The sequence below is a fragment of the Lutra lutra genome, chromosome 8 (assembly GCF_902655055.1).
Source record: "Lutra lutra chromosome 8, mLutLut1.2, whole genome shotgun sequence".
In the NCBI taxonomy this organism is placed as follows: Eukaryota; Metazoa; Chordata; class Mammalia; order Carnivora; family Mustelidae; genus Lutra; species Lutra lutra.
This window is the reverse complement of record NC_062285.1, coordinates 54,350,836-54,370,752: the sequence shown is the minus strand read 5'-3', so window position 1 is coordinate 54,370,752 and position 19,917 is coordinate 54,350,836. Positions and strand designations below refer to the sequence as shown.

Genomic DNA, 19,917 nt, shown 5'->3' with positions numbered 1-19,917 from the left:
AGGTCTCAAGGACTGACCTAACCTCATTACCTGAAAGACCATTCTTTTACGCTGGAAGTCTCTACCCTGCCACTTCCCTTCTGCTCTTTTCTCCTCCATTGCCTGGCAAGGGGGTGGGAGCCTCACCCCAATATTGAGAATGGAGGAAACACCTTCTCCTGATCATCCCTCCTTCCAACCTCCAGAGTTCTTGAAATGAAAACTCACATTCTGGGATTCTGGATTAGTGGCCTGTTCAGGATCTGGCTGTTAGTGAATACAGCTCCACTTTCTGTTTACATAGGATTTCCCCACAACACTAAGGTAGGTGGTTATCAAGGAAGAGAACAATTCTAAGGGATCCTAAGGTGGTTCCTGCCAGAATCCTAGGTAGGATTCAGCCGGATGGAGGAGGCTTGCCCTGTTACAAAGTCTTGAATTCAAATTTCAGTTCGTTAATTCTCCAAAAAAGTTTAAAAAAGATTTTATTTATTTATTTGAAAAAGAGAGAGAGAGAGGGAACACAAGCAGGGGAGGGGCAGAGTAAGAGGAAGATGCTGACTCCCTGCCCAGAGCGGGGCCTGACTGCCCTGGGCTAGATCCCAGGACCCCGGGCTCCATCCCAGGACTGTGGTATCATGATCTGAGCCAAATCAAGTGCCCAACCCACTGAACTACCCAGGCGCCCCTCATTCTACAAATGTTTGAAGCAGCTAGACTGTACTGTGCTGGGCCCTTAGCCATTAGATTTCTTTTACAGAAGACAAAATAAGAGGGAATAAAAAGTACCCGCTACAGGAGGGGCCGAGGTGACACACCAGGAATGGTTTCCTGGTTCTAACGGAGTTCTGTACAGAGAGGATGCAGTCCTGCCGGCTCTGGCGTATTGTGTCCAGAAAGCTTTAAGCTTGGAAGAAACTCCCACTGGCCAGGGGGATGGATAGAGGCACCAGGAAGGAAGGCCACAGCGCTGGAGACAGATCAGGACCATCAAGTTAAGGGAACTGAGGGGAGGAATGGGGTCCCATGGCAACTCGGAGCAGACCTTGAACTTTTCCCCGCAAAGGCCAGAGCGCAAGGTGGGAGGCTCTTGTCCCGGGCCGGGTTCGGACGGTGGATGGCTGCCCTCAGCCACAGCGCCCAGCTTCCCCGGGCAAAGTCGGGGAACTCCTCTCCGACCCCTCCCTCACGCCAAGGGGCGCACAGGCGGCTGGGCTCTCATGGATACACAAAGCACAAGCACATCCACAGAAACTCGAAGCACAGAGCCGGGAACGCCCCCGGCCGCCCACGCCGAGGGCTGCGGCCGCCGGCGCGGCGGGCACTCTGTCAACACGCACCCGCGGCCCCCTCACGGGGCACCCGCCGCCGCTCCTCCCGGGCGCCCGGCTGCGTGCGCTCGCCCTCGGCGCCGCTGTCTGCGTGTGCCCCCGGCTCCCCGTAGCTCCGCGGGGAGGGGGAGGAGGGGCCGCGAGAAGCGAGAGCCGAGCCGGCAGGCCGAGGAAGGCGGGAGCGCAGGGAGGGGGGCCGGCCGAGGGAGGAGGAGAGAGCAGAGGAGGCGGCCCCGGCGGCGCGCGGCGGCGGCGGCAGCGGCGGCGGCGGCGGCGGCGCGGAGAGCTCGGACTGGGAGCCAGAGCTCGGCTGGACAGCGCGAGAGCAGGAGCCGCAGGAACTGCAGCTCCGCCAGCTTGGGCCGAGCCCAGACACACCGGCCTGGCTGCTCCGCGCCAGCCGCAGGTGGGAAGGGGCTGGGGTGGGCGGGCGAGGGGCTCCGGGTTCCGGGCTGAGGCTGATCCGCGGGGCCGTCCCCTCCCTTCGTTCCGCAGACAGAGGGTGAGCATGGAGCTGTCCCCCCGCAGCCCTCCCGAGATGCTGGAGTCGGATTGCCCGTCACCTCTGGAGCTGAAGTCAGCCCCCAGCAAGAAGATGTGGATTAAGCTTCGGTCTCTGTGAGTCCCAGGCTGGGAGTGGGGGGAAGGGATCTCAGGGAGCCTGGAAGTGGTGGTGGTGGCGGCGGGGTGGGGGGGAAGTAGCCGGAGCCCGGCCGGTGGATTGTCTCCCGCACACATGTTGGCAGGTGCGAGGAAATAAGCTGCCCTGACACGCAGGGTCAGGCCACATGTGCAAGGCGTGTGCGGAGCAAGCCGGCTGGTTGGAGCGGGTTTAGAGGAGTTGCAAAGCTAACGCTGTGCCTGTGCCCGTGGACCCCCGGGTGACACACGCAGCGCGGACAGGAGGCACATTATGCGCCGTGTGGCAGGGCTGCAGACGGGCAGCATTCAGGATGTGCCAGGCTGACTCACACGTATCCGTGTGTAGGGGTGTGCAGATGTGAGACACACATGACATGTGTGTGCGCGAGTGTCCGTGGGACACACAGATGTGTGTAGAGTGATCGCACACAGCTGCAGATCTAGTGCGTGGGGATACTTGTGCCAACCTGTGGGTCATATGTATCCCTGTTGGGATTGGTGGTTTCTGCCTCCTGCATCTTTTAGGGGGTGGGGATGGGGGGGCGCTCCATACCTGAGCTGCTCAACACTGGGGGCCAGGAAACCCCCTGTACACAGTAATGTTGGGGGCTGTAGCTGGGATCTGGGAGAGTTGGGGTGGAGCCCCTACCTGGGAGCTGGGGTGGTGGTGAAGAAAGATTGATTGACAAGGGCAAGGCAACTGTCAAATCTTTTTGTTGCTGTAGGTCTCCCAAGGATCCCCAAGCACATTTAGGCATCTTTTCTTGTTGTGGCAGGAGGAGGGCATGGGGGTGGGGGCTGGATAAATAGGAAAACCAGGGACTTGGGTGTCCCTACTCCAGTCCCAGGGGAGGGAAGCAACTTTTCTTTCTGTTCTTCAGAGATGGAAAGGAGTGGGTCAAAGACAAACCAGGCAGCACCTTTATCTCCCAGTCAGCCGTCATCGGGTAACCTCCGCAGTCTGTTGATTCTTGATCAGAGAATGAGGGAAGGTGCCCCTCTCCCCGATATGACTCCCAGTGGTCCCAGGAAAGAGACTGTAAATGTTCAGTGAGGCAATGCAGGAACCATAGTCCCGAAACCCAGTTCCTTCCCATTATCCTCAATAGTGAGCCCTGAAGCTTTCCCTTTCTGGGGTCCAGTGGAGGGAGAGATGGTGGTAGGAGATGGATAGATGCTAGCGATTGTTTTGTTTTTTTTAAATACTTCACCTGTGGTAATAAGATGACACCTTGATATTGGGTGGGTGGGTCTGATTTATACTTTAGCTGCTTAGCGAGGCCTTAGGGAGAACTGAGGCCAATGGGCAACAAGGCTTGGCATCCAAATGTGCTTCTCAGTTCCTGTCCTTTGCTGCCTCTAGCAAATGCAATTTGCTGGGCTCTGTGAAGTGCAGCCTTGGAATGAGTTCTGGGATGAAGAAATGGAAAACCGGATTGAATTGATTTTTGTTGGGAGGAGCACCGAGTGATTCTTGATAGAAAATGATGCTCTGTTAATGGTAACTAAGCTGGGGAGGTGGTGATGGTGGTGGCAGGTAAGGAAGTGGTGGAAAGGCAAAGAAGGGGGCTCAGGGTTTATAAATGGGAGAATTCAAGGTGTCCCAGGACGGCTTCCCCCCATCATATATTTTCCTTGCCTCCATTCCGGGTAATGAGTGGGCCATGCTAGGGGGCAGGTTTTCCTTGTTTCAATGTCTCCCATACCTTTCTAACCAAAGTCTTTCTTGGAAGCAAATCACTATTTCTTCCTTTAGTATGAGAAGTGCTCAATGGTGAGAGAAGAGGATCCCCAGAGGAGGCATTGCAACCCAGGGAAAGAAGGGAGTAGAGGCAGCTGCCCCTACACAGTGCATTAGCTGAGATGTCCTTACAGGAGATCATGGTGGACAAGGAGCACTAATCTTATTGATTAAATTATTCTGATCTTCACTTATTTCAGCAGTCTGGTCCTTAAGAATGTTAGCTGCATGTAATAATTTAGCCAGAAAAGGCCCATTTCCATATTGTTAATCACCAGGAATAGATTCTCAATCTCACTTTCTCAAAGCAAAGAAAGATTTTGATATCAAGGTAGATCCCCACTTGATGGCTTACTGGATTTGGCCCTGTTTGAATATTAGTGAGGCTCTAATGAGAATAGGGTGATAGACACGATTATCTCATGACTGTGTACTGAATAGAAATGAAGATATATAAGGCCTCTACACAACACGTCCTAACCCCTCACCACCACTCCCCCAACTATCCTTTTAATTTCTAATCTAGGACATCTAGATTGTTTTCAGGGAGACCGGGTTTAGTGTTTTTGCCTCCAGTTAAAAAGCCCATACTAATATAATTTTGCAGGGCAATTTCTTCTTGGGAAGGGCATCCAGGAATTCTGTTTCCCACAGCAGGACTCTGCCAAAGATTAATTCAGAATCTGGAGCATCTGAGCTGAAGAGTCTCCAGCTATGGGATTTCACCTCTACCTAGCATGAAAATTTTCCTAACTAAGCAGACTCAGAAGTGAAGGCATTCGAGTGGCTGGAATAGGGAGTCTGGAGATGATGGGCTGAGTAGGGTGAGCATTTCTGGCCCTAAGATGAAGGATTTGACTGGACTGCTTGCCTTTCTCTGAGACCAGAGGACCTTGAGAAGCCTAGAGGAGGCTCAGGAGCAAGGGGTTTCCTGTGTCTTTTGTGAGTCAAAAAAATCTGTAAAGGGAGATTGGTTTGGCATCCTTAGCTCATTCATTCATTCAGCAACTATTAATTGAGTGCCTCCTGAGGGTCAGGTGATGTGCTGGAGACCGGGGTATGATTGTGGGCAAAGTAGACACAGTCCCTGCTCCTATGGAGTTCATAATCTGGTTCACATATCTCAGGGGGGTTGCAAGTGTGTGAGGCACCCAGTTCCTCATTTTGCTACCCCCATCCAAGTGCTAAGACTTTTACCACTTTGGTTTCTGCCTGATCCTTTCCTTTGGGGAGAGGGGGGTCTATGCACACAAGAAAAGCATAGAAACGAATTCTTTCTCTTTCTCCCAGGATTGTACAAACATCACTTTCTTCTCTCTGCCCCAGTTTCTCCTGGAATTTTACAGATAGAACTTCCCTTTTCCTTTGGGATACTATAAACACAATCCCTTTCTCTTCTCCTTTCTTCACATGGGACTCAGGACTCCCAAGGTCTAGGCTCTATGTCCTAGGCTGTGGTTCAAGGTCATTACAGCTGAGCTGGGGATTCTTTTTGCTCATCTTTGTTTCATCTGAGTCTAGTGTGGTACCTGAAACATAATAGGCACTCAAGAAATGTTGTTAAATAAAGGAATGGACAAATGAATTAATAAGTATCCGTGTATATGTCATGGAGCCCAGTTCTGTCTGATTCTGTGGTGCGTGTGCTCCTGTGCGTGGGCGGAGGGGGATGGGGGAAGGAAAGGAGGTGGTGTTGTTTTTTGAGAGGGTGATGTTTAAAAGGTACAGGGTTTGAGGACCTCAGGACAGAGCCTGGAACTGAAGGAGTTACAGAGAGGCTATGGAAACGTTATTTGGATGTGTGAATGAGATGTTTCAAGATGAAATCGTGAATGCCTGACGTGTATACATATGTGTCTGGGTGAAGGTTGGCAGGCGGGCGGGGGACAGCTCGTGGAGTCAGAGCTCCATGATGATGTCTCTTTGTTTTCATGTTTATAAATGGCACGTGTGATAATAAATAGGTTCAGAAGCTTTGCACTTACTCGACTACCTGAGATTGCCTTATGTATGAATGAGATGATGCATGTGTGTGAGTGTGTGTGTGTGTGTAGGTAATGGGATATTATGTACCTGCGATCTTGTGTATGTGTTTGTGACACACCAACATTTTTTTATAATCCTGGGGAGATCAAATGGGCAGGAGGAGGAAGCTGAGGGACTGGACTGGGTGCCTTACCGGTTGATTTAGTCTGCCTTTTGTCTTCATTTTCTGTATGCCCCATGGAGTGACCTTCTGTGGTTCTCACTGGTTTTGAAAGCTGTACAGTGGTTCCCCTTTTTCTGCATATGGTTGTGGAGCTGCTGTGAACATAGCAAGGTAAACTGTGGCCCCCTGGGTCTCTGGAGCAAAAGGAGCACCATTTCTCCCAGGCATTGGCAGTGATGAGTTTTTGTGCCTCCCTCCACGGAGCAGCCCTTCCTCTTTCATTTCCAACCATGGCCAAGGGGATCTCTCCTCCCTGGGTTTTAGATCCCCTCTCCCATCAATGCCTTCTGTTTTTACATTTCTTTCATCAGCTGTGTTTTGAATGGGGCATCTCGGGATGGGAGAGGGTAAAAAATGCTTGCGGTAAGGTGAAGGGAGCTGCAGAGAGAGGGGACATCAATTTAGACCAAAGGAAGAATTTCACAAAGCTCTGGTCAGAAGAGGGGATTAGGGTGGCAGGGTGGTGGGAGGGGAAGAACAGAGGGGATGGTGGGAGACTCGAGTTTGAGTTCACGTTCCCATGCTGCGAATTACTAGCTGCATGATCTTGAAGTCACATTGTCTCTCTGAATCTCAGTTCCTCATTTGATATTATGCATATGAAAGTGGTTTTGAAATGATAAAGTCTGGAGTTCTTTCAGCGCTGGAGGGCTTGCTATATGAAGAGGCTGGGGTGGGGGGGGATGGGAATGAATGGGGGACCATTGGCTTGGATGGGGAGAATGATAAAGATTCAAGAGGCAGGAATATGAATTACTTAATAGGTTTAAGTCCTGGTGTCTGGGACATGATTCAGAAGAGGCTTGTTGATGAATGGTTGTCTGGAGGGGGCGAGACAGGTGTCTGAGCTTAGAGACTAGAAGCTTGAGTGGGGCAGTCTTACAAAGGATGTGGGCCACTGAAGTCAGAAGAAAAGGGAAGGACTTAACTCCTATCATCTCTTTTCCCAGTGGTTAGAGCAACTGTTATTCTAAGATGTGGTGGGTGTGGGGAGCTCCAGGACTGCCGTTGGTGAGTTCTGTAAGCGTTGGAGAAACTCTCTAGCATTTATCCTGCATTTCTAGGCCTTGGGGGTAATATGATCAGGTATGCCATATCTTATTTTAGGGAATCCCTAAAGTCCCTGAGAACCCAAATATCACTTTGTTTGCCCAGAAGCCCCAGGAGGCCAGTTAGAAAGACTGAGAAGAAATTTGACAGTGGAAAGTTGCATTTGTCCCTTTTGCCAGGAGGAGGGTGAGGTAGGCCAGGGATGCTCTGGTCCTGGAAGGCCAGGTGAGAGACCCAGGAGGGGAGGGGAGGGGTCTGGACTTCTCTAGACCCCTTTCCACCTGCCTTCTGTCTAGGGAGGTTCTGAAGGCACTGAAATGAGCGGTTGTTTCCTATCTTCCCCTCTTTTTTTGGCCACTCCCATCTGACTGAGATGGAGGAGCAGGGAACCTTTTTCCTCTCTTTTAAAGGAATCACCAAGGATTTGTTTCCAACCTCTCTGCTCCCTCTGCTTTCCTCTTCTTTGATTCCCTTCGAATCCTGTCTCTCTGTCCCTTTCCTCCTTTGTTCCCATCTCTCTTTGCTGGGCTGCATTTTGCTCTTCTCTCTTGTCCCACTTCCTCTATCCCTATTCATTTTGACTGGGCTTCTCTGGCCTTCAATGCCTCTACCCCTTTCTCACCTTGGCTGGGAGCCAGGAAATCCCTGGGGGCTCCCTCCCCTGCCCCCAGGTGTTGGGGTGGTGGCTGTGCAGGGTGAGTCTGCTATGGGAGGACCCTTCGGGACCACCTTAGGAGTCCAGCCTCAACTGGTGCGTTCTGCAAGGCCTTTCTTTTGCCTTCTCAGTGACCTCATCCTCCCAGCTCCCCCTGGGGAGGAAGCCAGTAATTGCCTTCTGCTCTCAGGGGGCTGATTTTCTCAGGTACGGAAGTTGAGTAGCTATTTTCCAGCTCTCTTCAGGACAGCAGCAAAGAGGGACAAAACCAGGGCAGCAGGTGGGGTGCAGGTGAGGCCCCCCCCAGGGTCTGGAAGTTGTTAGATAATGAGATTGTGCCCTAAGGGAGGAAGACTTAATGGTCCTCCAGAATTGGTAGAGCATCCTGGGGCTATGGAGTGGGATAAGGACTGGGAACTGAGGGGGAAGGAGGGCTTCTGAGAAGGGAAAAGGAGGAAAACAAGTTGTTGTCCATTCAGTGCTGGGAAGTCCCTAATGCCAGTGCTCTTGCCTCTCTATCCTGAATATCCATCCTGTCCCCCTCCACCCTGCCACCTTCCTACAGCTGCTCCTCTCTCCTCAGCTCCTGCTGCATCCATGTGGATCAGGAAAGGAAACATCAGGTTAGGATTCTACTTCAGCATCCCAGACCTGGCAGGAGTCCACTGAGTGATCTGGGATGGGGTTGTGGTGGAGAAGCAGGCTTGGTGGGGAAAGGACAGGAGGGATCCAGGTATAGGTCCAGGGGCATGGGGCTGGGAGAAGAGCTAGAAAAAGGGTGCTCCAGGGGGTGCTGTTGGATACAGCCAGGTTCCTGGGTTAGTGGGTTCCACAGCTGCAAAGAGAAGTCAGATTTGCAAATAATTATTGTGGCTGCAGTAGCATGATTTGGCTGCCAGCTGGTGTTGGCACCATTTAGTTCTGGGAAGGGAGCTTGGCTTCCAGGGGGCTTTGTGGTTCTTTGGCAAGCAAGACCTGGGGGCTGGAGAAGATTCTCTCCTTGCTATTCCTTGGCTTCCCTGCTCCCCTGTTTGTCTGCTCTTGCAGATCTAATGTGGTACCATCCCCCTGGCTCTTGATGCCCACCATGTTTGGGAACTTTCTGGGGCCTGGGCTGAGGGAGCACACATGCCAGCAGTGTTGCCAAGCTCCCTAAACCCCAACTGTATCTCTACTAAGCAGTAGATTTAGAAATTCCAGTCTTAAAGAAATACCATAAATCTGATCGCACCAGATTCACCCTAAAGACTTCTTTGTCCTGCTTCTCCTCCTCCTATCTGTTCTTTTTTGGAACGCCAAGAAAATTTGCTGTTGTTTTGATTGCAGCAAGATGGAATAAAGATAGATATGCGGGAGAACTTCCTGGAAACTTCATGGAGGTTAGAATGTGACCTTACTGTGATAAAGAAGAAAGCCTTCCTCCTCCTCCTCCTTTTAGCATCAGGTTAGGGATGCGTTGGGGAAGCAGTGAGCGAGTCAGAAAGGATGAACTTGAACCAGGGTATTGAGACCCAGGCATCCTATTTCCCTAGTGCCTCCAAGCCCAGCACTGAATCTGAGAACCGTAAAATGGAGCAGAGGAGGAAAGTGTTGCCCAGAGGTGGTTGGTAAGTTTTGGGGACAAGGGTTGGGACCAGACCCCAGTCGCACTGGTCCACACTCTTGTGCTGCTGCCATCACACCTGCAGTCAGTCCCTTGCCAAGCTTCCAACTCCGTTTCCCATCCCAGGCTGCCTTCCACATCTGCTAGGCCCCCTGGACACAGGGCATCTGCTAGAACATCTGCTGGGATGTGATTTGGAGGGCTGGTGGGGTGGTACATGTGGAGGTGGTTGATGAGCAGAATTAAACAGTGCTGGGGGGTTAGGGGACAAGAGGGTTGTACAAGAGAACCAGAGAGAGAGAGAGTTCTTCTGGCCTGGGTCCTGGGAGCCTCCTCTCTCCTTAGCCTTCCTTGCACTTTCTTGCCCCCTGCCCCCACTCCGCCCCCAAATTCCTCCTTCTCTTCAGGGCTGAAGTCTGAGGGTGAGGTGACACCGGTGCATGCTGGGCTAGGAGCTGGGATATCTGGGGTCTTTTTAGTCTGGGCTAAGGCTCAAGCTGTTGAGAGTACCCTCTTCCTCATCTGATCTGAGCTGTGCTGGGCTGTTGCTAGGAACACCTGTTAGAAACAGCTTCTGGTCAGGAGGCAGAGGGGGAGTTGTTTTCAGACACAGCATGGGTGGGAGCCAATCCCCTGTTCTAACAGTTCTCCTCCCCGTCCAACACCCCCCCATTCCCTACCTGCCCCCCTCCACTGCCTCTGCTGCTGTGCTTCCCAGACCCTCTTCAGCATCTTTCAAATCTCTCTTATTTTCCTCTCTACCCCCTTCATACCTCCTGCCCCCTCCTCTCCCTTCAGTCTCTTGGTTTCTGTTCTTCCCACACTACCCACCCCCCCATCCTCCGCCACCCTCCCTCTGCCCAGCTCCTCAGTCCAGTGCCTAGAGATCTCTTAGGACCGCTGCTGTGTCCACCTGGGGCCTGCCACCTCCCAGGATGGCACCCCAGCTCTGCCACCAGGGGGGCTATTTTTATCTCTAGAGCCACCCCCGCCACCGTGCCCAGCCAGCTGCCAGAACCCAGGCTGCTCTATAGCAATGGGAAGCCAGCGGAGTGAGGGGAGCACAGGGCTAGGGTAAGGTGGGGAGCCGGTTGTTCTTGGTTTCTGGAGCTCTATGCTGTGCACATTCCCCTTTCTCTTTCCACTGCCTCATGGCTCCTGTGGAATAAGGACCCAGGGAGAAGCCCTGGACATCTGGAATGGTGGCGGCAGGGTGACTAGGGCTTTTCCGCACCAGAGGGCCTGGATACAAGGGTGGGCATAGGAGACTTTTTTCATGGAAGATTCTTTTTTTTTTTTTTTTTAAGATTTTATTTATTTATTTGACACAGAGAGAGAGATCGCAAGCAGGCAGAGAGGTAGGCAGAGAGAGCAGGAAGCAGGCTCCCCGCTGAGCGGAGAGCCCAAATGCGGGGCTTGATCCCAGGACCCTGGGATCATGACCTGAGCCAAAGGCAGAGGCTTTAACCCACTGAGCCACCCAGGCACCCCTCATGGAGGATTCTTAATGAACATTTGTGGAACAAACTAAATGAAAGGTTGGGCGAAGGACTATTCTGTTGCATTCATGCATCACTTTATGGTCCCTAAGGTGCTTGCATGTGATCTCATTTGATCCTTGTGTGAATTCTGTGAAGCACATACTACTTACCCATTTTATAGACAAGGAAATGACCTCAGGACCTTGTCCTGCCCAAGGTCATGCCTAGTGATAAATTCTGGGCAAAAGTCTCCTGATTTCTTTTTAGTTAAAGATTTTATTTATTTGACAGAGAGAGACATAGGGAGAAGAGGGAACACAAGGAGGGGGAGTGGGGGAAGGGGAGGGAGGCTTCCTACCAAGCAGGGAGCTGGATGTGGGGCTTGATCCCAGGATCCTGGGCTCATGACCTGAGGCCAAAGGAAGACACTTAATGACTCAGCCACCTAGGCAACCTTAGAAAGTCTCCCGATTTTAATTTATATCCTCTTGCCACTGGATTTAGGTGATTTCTTTGTTTTTTTCAATTTCTGAGATTTTGGAGCCTTGAGATCAGCTGGTTAATCCCTTCCCTCACACCCCCTACCTCCACCCCTACTCCTACCTACTTTCCCATCCCCACGCCCTCTCTGCTCCAACCAGAGTCAGAGTTTCTTATCCTTTGTTCATCCCCCATCCCAACTCCTATTCTTCAGGAAGGTGGGGAATGCTGGGAATCAGCTTGGGAAGGAGGCATTATGGTTGTGCTCCTTGCTATTTTAAAACTAAATTTAAAGACTAGAGGATGATCCATGATGGACTCTGCTAGGGCCATCATCTGTCTGCCCTGTCCCCCATTCAGGGAAGTCTCCCCAGCTCAGATAGAGGTGTGGTGTGTGTGTATATGCATGGGTGAGTGGATATGTCTGAGATCCCCAGGAAGGGCTGGTGGCTGGCCAATATCCTTTCCTATTAGGAACAGTTAATCATAATTCTAGACTGGAAGGAGCAGGTGTGGGCTGCATGCTGGGACCATGCAGCAGGTATGGGTGTATGGGGAGGTGGTGAGCAGTCATTCGTCCAACCAGCTTTTGGTTGGGCAAGAGAGCAGAGGGATGGACAAGATATCCTCTGCAATGCTTTCCTAGTCTAAGAAATCTCCGCCTTTTGGTAGGAAGGTTGAGGTGAGTGCCAGCTTGAGGTGGCAGGGCCTAAAGTGAGGGCCTGGAATCAGGTGCGGGGGGGGGGGGGGGGAGCTTCCCTGGCTTGGTGTTTGTTGGGGTTTCAGGCAGTATGCAGCCAGCGTTCCTCCACTCCTGTCCTATCCTGGTCCCTCCAAGCAGGCATGGCCACGGAATGGGGGAATCTTGTCCTTCATCCCCTGGGTGTCAGTTCTGGGTTTCTGATTCAGACTCTAGTCCTTTTCTTCTAAAAACACGAACCTGTGTGTGTGTGTGTGTGTGTGTGTGTGTGCGCGTGCGCGCGCGCTGGGAGCGCAGAGAGAATGAGATGGACCCAGAGAGGGAGGGTTTCCTTTCTTCCAAAATCTGCAGCAGCCCTGCTTCATGGCTACCAGGAGTTCACTGGAAAACAACTTGTAGATGTTTAACTTCATCCCTCTCGTTGCTGTTGAAGCCCACTTCCACTTGTCCCAGCACTCAGTGAAGCTGAGAAACAGCAGGTTCCCAAACTTCATTTGTTTATAATCATTCAAGGCTTTGGCACAGTGACAAGCTTTTTAAATTTCTCTCTGCTTTTGTGGGATAGAGGCGGGGAGGAAGGCTTCCCGTCATAAAATTTTGGTGCTTGGTCTGTTTCTTCTCTTTTACCTTTCTCCTGTCATACTCATCCCCACGGGTCACCTTTCCTCATTTCCACATCATCCCCAGCCCTAGACTCTAGATGAAGGAGAAGGCGGTGGCGCTGAACTCTCCACTGGATGCGTTCTTCTTCACCCCGGGCTCTCCTCCTCAGCCCCGCCCAGCCTCTCAACTGACCAATCGCCGCCCCGATGCGCTTGTATTGGTGATGTCATATCACAGCCTATCCGGAGGCGGGCAGGGGCTGTATGCGCACGTCCACTTAGCGCCGCAGAGGCTGGCTTCTGTCCCCCAACCTGAGCGAGGGCAAAGCCTGGAGGCGGAAGAGGGGGGTCCTGGTCCCCAGGCCCGCCCTAGGCTGTCCCATCAATTCTCTTCCTCTGGCTGGGTTGGCCTCTCCCCAGTTAATGCCCAGTTATCCCCCAGTGCTCGCTTTCCAGATGAGAAAACGGGGGCTGGGAGTGGGAAAGTAACTTGCCCAACGTCTTGGTTTGTCCAATCGAGCCATCCCGACTTTCATTCACTGCTTGGGCGGGGCCTTCCCTCCCTGTGAGCTGGTGTCTGGGTGAGGAGCCCCAGAACCCCAGCTTCAGTGAGCCCCTCCCATGTTGTTTCTGGATCTTTTCCTCTCTTGGCTTCCGTCCTTTCAGGTGGGCTAAAGCTCCTTTTGAAAAATGGCCCCTGAAGAAGGCTGTGAGAGGGAGCTGAATCGCCTTAGTCCCTCCAGGGGGCTCTTGCGGGCCCCTTCCCCTTCAAGGGTGGACCGCCTGTCCACAGCAGATTCAGGGTGGTTTCCTGTCCCTGCACCCTTAAGCCTTCTGCTAACCTCTTCTCCCCTAAGAGGAGCCCCACCTACTCAGAGCAAGGGGCTGGACTGTGCTATTTCTGTCCTTTCTGGGATTCTTCTGAGAACAGATTCTTGTTTTCCGTCTGATTCAGATGTGAAACTTTTCCCGTGGCCTCTCACCCAGTTGCTGTGGGCTGCCACTCTGTCTCATCACTCCCTTCTTCCTCCAGCCAGGCCCCTCCTGTTCCCCTCCCCAAAGCTCTTCTCTCTGGTCAGTAGCTCAGTTCTTCGGAGACCTGGAGGAGGAAGTTGGGCCCAAGAGGGAGTCATTCCCTGCGGGGGCCCTGGGGGCCCTGGGCGTGGCATTTCGATACTCTGAAGTAGGACACTGTGATTCCCATGGCAAAGCCTGTTCCCGTGCAGAGAAGTCACCTGCAGGGCCCCATCTTCAGGTAGGCACCAGGGGAGGCACGGAGAGGGGAGGAGGAGGACAAGTTGCTATGGGTCCACCTAGTAGTTTGGTGGAGGGGAGGGATCAAGGCTTGACAGTCCCCGTATGTTGTGTGTGCATGTGTGTCCACATGTGTGTCCACTTCTCCACCTTTTCCCCTGCCTATCTTGCCCTTTCTCTTATTCTCCTCCCATTTCCCTTTGTATTGCTTCCTCTTGCCTGTGGCAGGTGACTTAGCTGTGATTCCCCTCCTTTCTCTCCTTTCTCACACCAGCATCCTCAGGACTTCATATCCCTCTGAAATTTCCCCATCTGATCTTAAGAACCCGAAAGGGAAATCCCATCCTTCTTCCAACTCCTAGCCCTTTGGCTTTTGGCTGCCCTGCACTAAGCCCCCTACTTAACAGTGATCTTTTAGGGTGCTGGAAGTAGGACAGGGGCTTTGGAAATTGCCAGATCATCAGCCATGATGGCCCAAAGAAACGAACTGGTGGGGAAGTTGAACTCTTCTGGGCTGTTGGGATTATTACTACCCTGAGCCTTCTCCTTCAGTGGGCTGCCTAGAGCTGGAAGAGACTGGTGCTTTCCAGGGGTCAGGGTCTGAGGCTGTTCCTGGGGTGCAGGGGCCAAGGGTAGAGGAGAACGCAGTGGGTGTGGTGAAACAGGACTATGGGTGGAGGTGGAAGGATTGTTGTAGAAGATTCCAGTTTTCCTTAGGCCTGGATGGGGACCTGTCAGTGGGTGGGGAAGTAAGACTTCCTGCAGGAGAATACTGAGGCGAGGGCTGTGGGTGGGCCCGGGCAGGGAGGGGGAGGGGGGCGATCCTAACTCTGATCCCAAGGCTCCAGCCACAGATTCTAAAGTGTGAAGGACTTTAGAATCCGAGAGGCCATTGCTGGGTCAGAGTGGCTGTGAGGGAGTTAGAGGAAGGCGACGTTCATTCAGCACCTGGATCCTTCTGGCTGCCTGAGTCCAGGTCCCCTTCTTAGACTCCCCATTTATCAAATTCATTCTTTAATCTTTCTTCCCCTTGCTCCCCACTTCTGGTGTCTGGATCATGTTCACTTCAGATTTCAATAGGAACTCTGAAAGAGCAGGGTCTAGAGGTGGAGTCAGGATGAACTTGGAGGAAAGGTTGTGTGGAAGGCCAGCTACAGCCTCCTTCTTCTCCGCAGGCTCTCCATTAGAGTTTCTGAAACCCTGCCTCAGAGATCTCCATTGTGAGCTTTGGCAGATAGCCCCCCCACCTGATTAGTCTGCCCCCTCTCCCTTTTATTTGTTTATTTATTTATTTACTTATTTTTAAAGATTTTATTTATTGAGAGAGTGAGAGCATGTGAGAGAGAGAGGAAGAGAGATAGTGTGAGCAGGGGGAGGGGAGGAGGGGGAGTGAGAAGCAGACTTCCCACTGAGCAGGGAGCCTGATGTGGGGCTTGATCCCAGGACACCAAGACTTGAGCAGAAGGCAGACACTTAACAGACTGAGCTACCCAGGCGCCCCTCCCTTTTATTTAAGAAACATTCGCTGAGCACATAACTGAGTGCTCTGAGTACAGCAGCAGGATAAACAAGTCATTGTCAGTCCCATCTAGACGCTCATAGTCTGCTATGAGCTGCCAGACACCAGCACTTCAGACCACAGATTGAGGAGCTGTGATGGAACAGGCCTCAGCCTCCCTCCAAGTGAATTACACGATCGAGCCCCTTCTGCCCAACACATTTGGTGTACAGGGCACAGTTAGGCCCCAACAGTGTGAGTCGTAGGCTTGCCGGCCTGACTGAGATGGACAGTTTGTGTGACCTTGGGCCAGTTGCTTAACCTCCCTCCTCAGGTGGTTGTGTGACCCAAATGAGGTTTGTCATTATGAAGGAGAGATCGTGGCTACTTTTTCTCTGTTAGGGGGCTTCCCAGTCACCAGTCTCCATGCATACTAGACTAACTCTTCTCCACCTGGACTTGGGAGGGAGAAGGCAGGCACTTGTTGTTCTGGAGGCCACGAAGTGTGAGCTGGGTGGGGCCGGGGTGGTGTTGGTCAGTTCACTAGAATTCCTATCACATTTATATAGCCCCACTCTGTGTGTCAGGCCTTTTGCATACATTATTTCATTTATTAAATAAATTATAAAATAAATAATAATTCTTATTAACAGGCCCTTCGCAGGTGGTTTGTCATCATCTTCACTGTTTTACGGAGGAAGGAACAGAGGCTCTAAAAGAAAGGTCCGGAAAGCTTCATGTGCAGGGGAATCATCCTGGGTATTTGTTAAACATGTTTGCAGATCCTTGAATCCTACCCTCAGAAATTTTGTTTTAGTAGTAGGTGTGCTGCGAGGCCTAGAATCTCGAATCTCAGTTTTTCGCAAGCATCCCAGGTAATTCAGATGCCAGTGGTCTACAGGCCACCTTTTGAGAGGTTCTGATTGAGAATTAGTGACTTGCCCAAGGGTTCAGGGCCAGGAAGTGATACTTTTGAACCAGGATTCCTGCCTCCCAGAACTGTGGCTGGAGCCTTGGTTTCTGCACTGAAAATAAGGGTGGCAGTTTCTTCCTAACTCCCTCCCTCTAGGCCCATTGTGAGGATAATCTGAGATAACGTAGGAGAAATCCCATTTTAAAATGCAGAGCTGGCAGCATTGTTAATGATTATGCGAATACATGCAAATGAACACCCGTGGGCTTGGCTGTTCACTTTGGGAGCCCGCGCTGGGATGTGTGTTTCAAGATGTGGGTCGAGAGAGAACGTGGAAGAACTTCGGTGAGTTTAAGTTTGGGTTTTATAAAGGGCTGACCGACATGGAAGATGAGGGCCAGGGTAGGAATCTGGGAGACGGATGGGACCAGAGGCTTTTCTTTCTTTTTGGATTGTGTGTTCCCTATATCCAAGGGTCTCTGGTCACAGGGACTGACCAGGAGAGGGAAGCCCTGGTTTGTGCCTGGGCCCCAAAGGTGGAGCTAACCTCTTTGTTCTGCGACCTCTGGGTCAGCACCCTGGGAGATGCTGGCTCTGTCCCCCTTCCCAGCTCATTGGCTGGGAAGCCTTTTATGTTGTCTGGCCTCTGTTCCACCTCCCTAATGAAGCCCTTGCTGGGCAGACACTTACTGAAGTCGGCTTCTTTCTTGATGAACAACCGCTGTTTGCACTTGCTGCGGGTACAGCAGGAAGGCCAGAAGTGGGGTTTGAAGATCACCCACTGAGGAGGCTGTAGGGTCACCCTCAGCTGCTTTTCTCCCATTTTCCTCTTTGCCCTTCTGCCCCATTTGCATTCAGACCGTTCTGGGCGGGACTGCTGGCCCTGAGGTGAGACCTGGCCTGCAACGCTTCCTGAGGCTGGCTGTTTCCTGCACTCCCATTCCAAATCTGCTGAGACCCCGGGACTCTGGAGCTGCTTCTGTTCAGGAGTGCCATTGTTCTCCCTCCCCAGCATCTCTGGGAATTGATGCTAATTTCAGCCTCTGGTCCCTGACTCATTCTTTTTTCCTCCTTGACTCATAGGGTGACCTTGGATTTCTGAAGCCCCTCTCAGTGGGGAATTGTCCTCGCTGCCACTTCACCCCTACCCCAGTGTTAGGTGGGGCAGGGCAGGGCTGGGGGAAAGAGGGAGCAGGGAATGTTTAATTGCTTTCTTTAAAATCACCATCTAAAGTCAAGAGAGTTTTGTTTGCTTAGTGGCTGCCCGGGCCAGATTCGCCAGACTTCTAAGAAGTCTCTGGCTTCATCCCTGACCCCCAGCATTCCTGAGTGCAAAAGATGAGGGACTGTCCCCTCAGGCAGAGCGTCCTGGAAGTGAGACCTCCTGGCCTCTCCCCCACTGCTTGGGCTCTGGGGGAAGCCGCTGAGGGGCAGAGATAGGGGATGGGTACAGACACACATTGCCAGAGGTTCTCTTGGGCACCGCATCAGGGAGGCAGGGGTTAATCCTGCTTTGTCTTGGTTGATGGATTCTGGAATCATAATCCATTAGCTCTGCCTGAATGGAGTGAGGCCAGGCGAAGAGCATTCAGTCAGATTGGTCTTTGTTCTGTATCTTCAACATCCCTGCCAGGGACAGAGAGGCTGTGGACATGTACCTCCCCCCACCCTGTCCACTTCCCGGCCATGACCAACCGATATAATGGAAGCATCTTGGGTGCTCTTTTGATTGCTGTTGACCCCACAGCTCACTCTGCTGGGGGAAATTGGCAGTCTCAGCTCTTGGTTATTCAGGCTATGAAACAGATCATCCCCAGAAAACCAAGCTGGGGCCTTGTACCTGCCTCAGTCTGCTGGGCCCCGGGCAGTGTAAACAAGTTTTCAGGGAACTGGCCCAGGGGAGGTGTGGGGAGGTCAGAGGTAGGTCTCTGATGGTGGTGTCAGGAAAAGGCCTGGGGTTAAACTTGGGGGTATGTAAATTTAATACAGGCAGTGGCAAGAGCCCGGGATGAAACACCCTAGCTGCGATCCCACCCCTGTTGGAGAGAGTACCTATCTGTGGAAGACTGAGGCACCTTATCCAGGGGGGTCCTGCTCTTGTGACCAGGTAGGGGCGCCTAAGCAGACCGTCTGTGCCCACTCCCACAGGTTGCGCTACATGGTGAAGCAGCTGGAGAATGGGGAGGTAAACATTGAGGAGCTGAAGAAAAACTTGGAGTACACAGCTTCTCTGCTGGAGGCCGTCTACATAGATGAGACACGGTGAGAGACCGCTCCCGCAGTAAGACACCCGGCAGACACAGTGATGGGGGTGGGTGGGAATAAGACAGAAGGCTGGAGATAGAGACCCGGGACAGGGCCAGAGCAGGGAAGAAGAGCTGTAGATGGAAATACCACAGAGATAAAGGGGCAGAGGAACAGACAGGGGGTTGCAGAGACTGAGACAAACACAGGTGTCAAGGAGGGAAGACCGTTTCAGAGCTGGAAGGGACCAGAAGGCTCAGGTAGTCCTAACTCTCTGGCCAGTGGGAATCCCTCAAGACCTGTGTGGCCCAGCATGGGCGCCACTGGTTTCATGTTGCTGCTGAGCCCAAGGATGAACCGAGACGTGGATTTGTGGGTGACACGCACGCTGGATTTCAAAACCGAGAGAAAGGAATGTAAAATCTCTCTCTACATTTTGTATTGACTTCACATTGAAATGATACTATTTTGGGTGTATTTGGTCAAAGAAAACTTATCATTAAAATGAATTTCACCCATCTGTTTTTACTTTTTTAATGTGGCTCCTAACCAATTTAGAATTACTTCTACGTGGCTTGCATTTTATTTCTGTGAGACAGTGCTGCTGGTCTCAGCCTCCCTGACAGGTGGCATCTCTTCCGTTTGCTGCCTGAGCGCTTCTAGAGTTGTTGGGTCACTCACTACCTCACATAGTGGCCTGTTTCATTATGGGAGGCATCATAGAGACAGAAATTAAAAACAACAACAACAACAACATGTAGTGAGAGAAAGGAAGGGGAAGGTCAGAGAAGGGAGAGACCTGGCCTGAGTGTTCCTGAGCTGTGGGGTGTGGCTGGGCCCAGCGTCCCTAGGTTGTGGAGGCACCTGCTGTCTTTCTTCTGTGACTCCCCTTCTGGGACCTCAGGCAAATCTTGGACACGGAGGATGAGCTGCAGGAGCTGCGGTCAGATGCTGTGCCTTCGGAGGTGCGGGACTGGCTGGCCTCGACCTTCACCCAGCAGGCCCGGGCCAAAGGCCGCCGCGCTGAGGAGAAGCCCAAGTTCCGGAGCATCGTGCACGCGGTGCAGGCTGGGATCTTTGTGGAACGGTGAGGCTTGCCCTTGCTCAGCCTCCATCTGCCTCTAGTTGTGTCCCCCTTTCCCAGACACTCGGGGCTTCTGGGACCCCACCAGAGCCCCAGTGGTGTTCCCCCCACCCCCATCCCCCAGAGCTCATCCCCATAGCCCCACCTGATCAGACCCCACTTCCCAGACCTTCACTGTGGGCTGCTTCTCATTGTTTGCTCTTAGGATGTTCCGGAGAACATATACCTCTGTGAGCCCCACCTATTCCACTGTGGTTCTCAACTGTCTCAAGGTGAGTGCTGGGTGTTCGGGAAAGAGGAGAAGGTTGGGGGAAGGAATGGTCACTGGGACTTTCAGATTCTTTGTGGGGTGGTTTTTGCCTTCCCTTTTAACTGTCATCCCCCTATTCCTCAAAACAACATTTTGCCCCCTCCAGAGGCAAACTCCTGTCTTTTTGTCTCCCCTGTGCTG

General features: G+C 52.3%; 1 protein-coding gene across 3 annotated transcripts in view; it reads left to right on the top strand.

The window, feature by feature from the left end:
* Positions 1 to 1,346: 1,346 nt before the first annotated feature.
* The window catches only part of PDE1B (phosphodiesterase 1B), a 27,412-nt gene continuing 8,841 nt past the window's right edge, over positions 1,347 to 19,917 (top strand). Inside the window, exons 1-5 of one of the 3 annotated variants that reach the window (XM_047741714.1) lie at positions 1,347 to 1,716; positions 1,806 to 1,928; positions 18,287 to 18,400; positions 19,287 to 19,469; positions 19,672 to 19,738. In XM_047741714.1, coding sequence (XP_047597670.1) covers positions 1,819 to 1,928; positions 18,287 to 18,400; positions 19,287 to 19,469; positions 19,672 to 19,738 — 474 coding nt within the window. In that variant the 5' untranslated portion in view covers positions 1,347 to 1,716; positions 1,806 to 1,818. Of the gene's footprint in view, positions 1,717 to 1,805; positions 1,929 to 13,393; positions 13,729 to 16,439; positions 16,484 to 18,286; positions 18,401 to 19,286; positions 19,470 to 19,671; positions 19,739 to 19,917 lie in introns of those variants that run through there. The other 2 variants (XM_047741715.1, XM_047741717.1) reach the window with 2 other exon arrangements.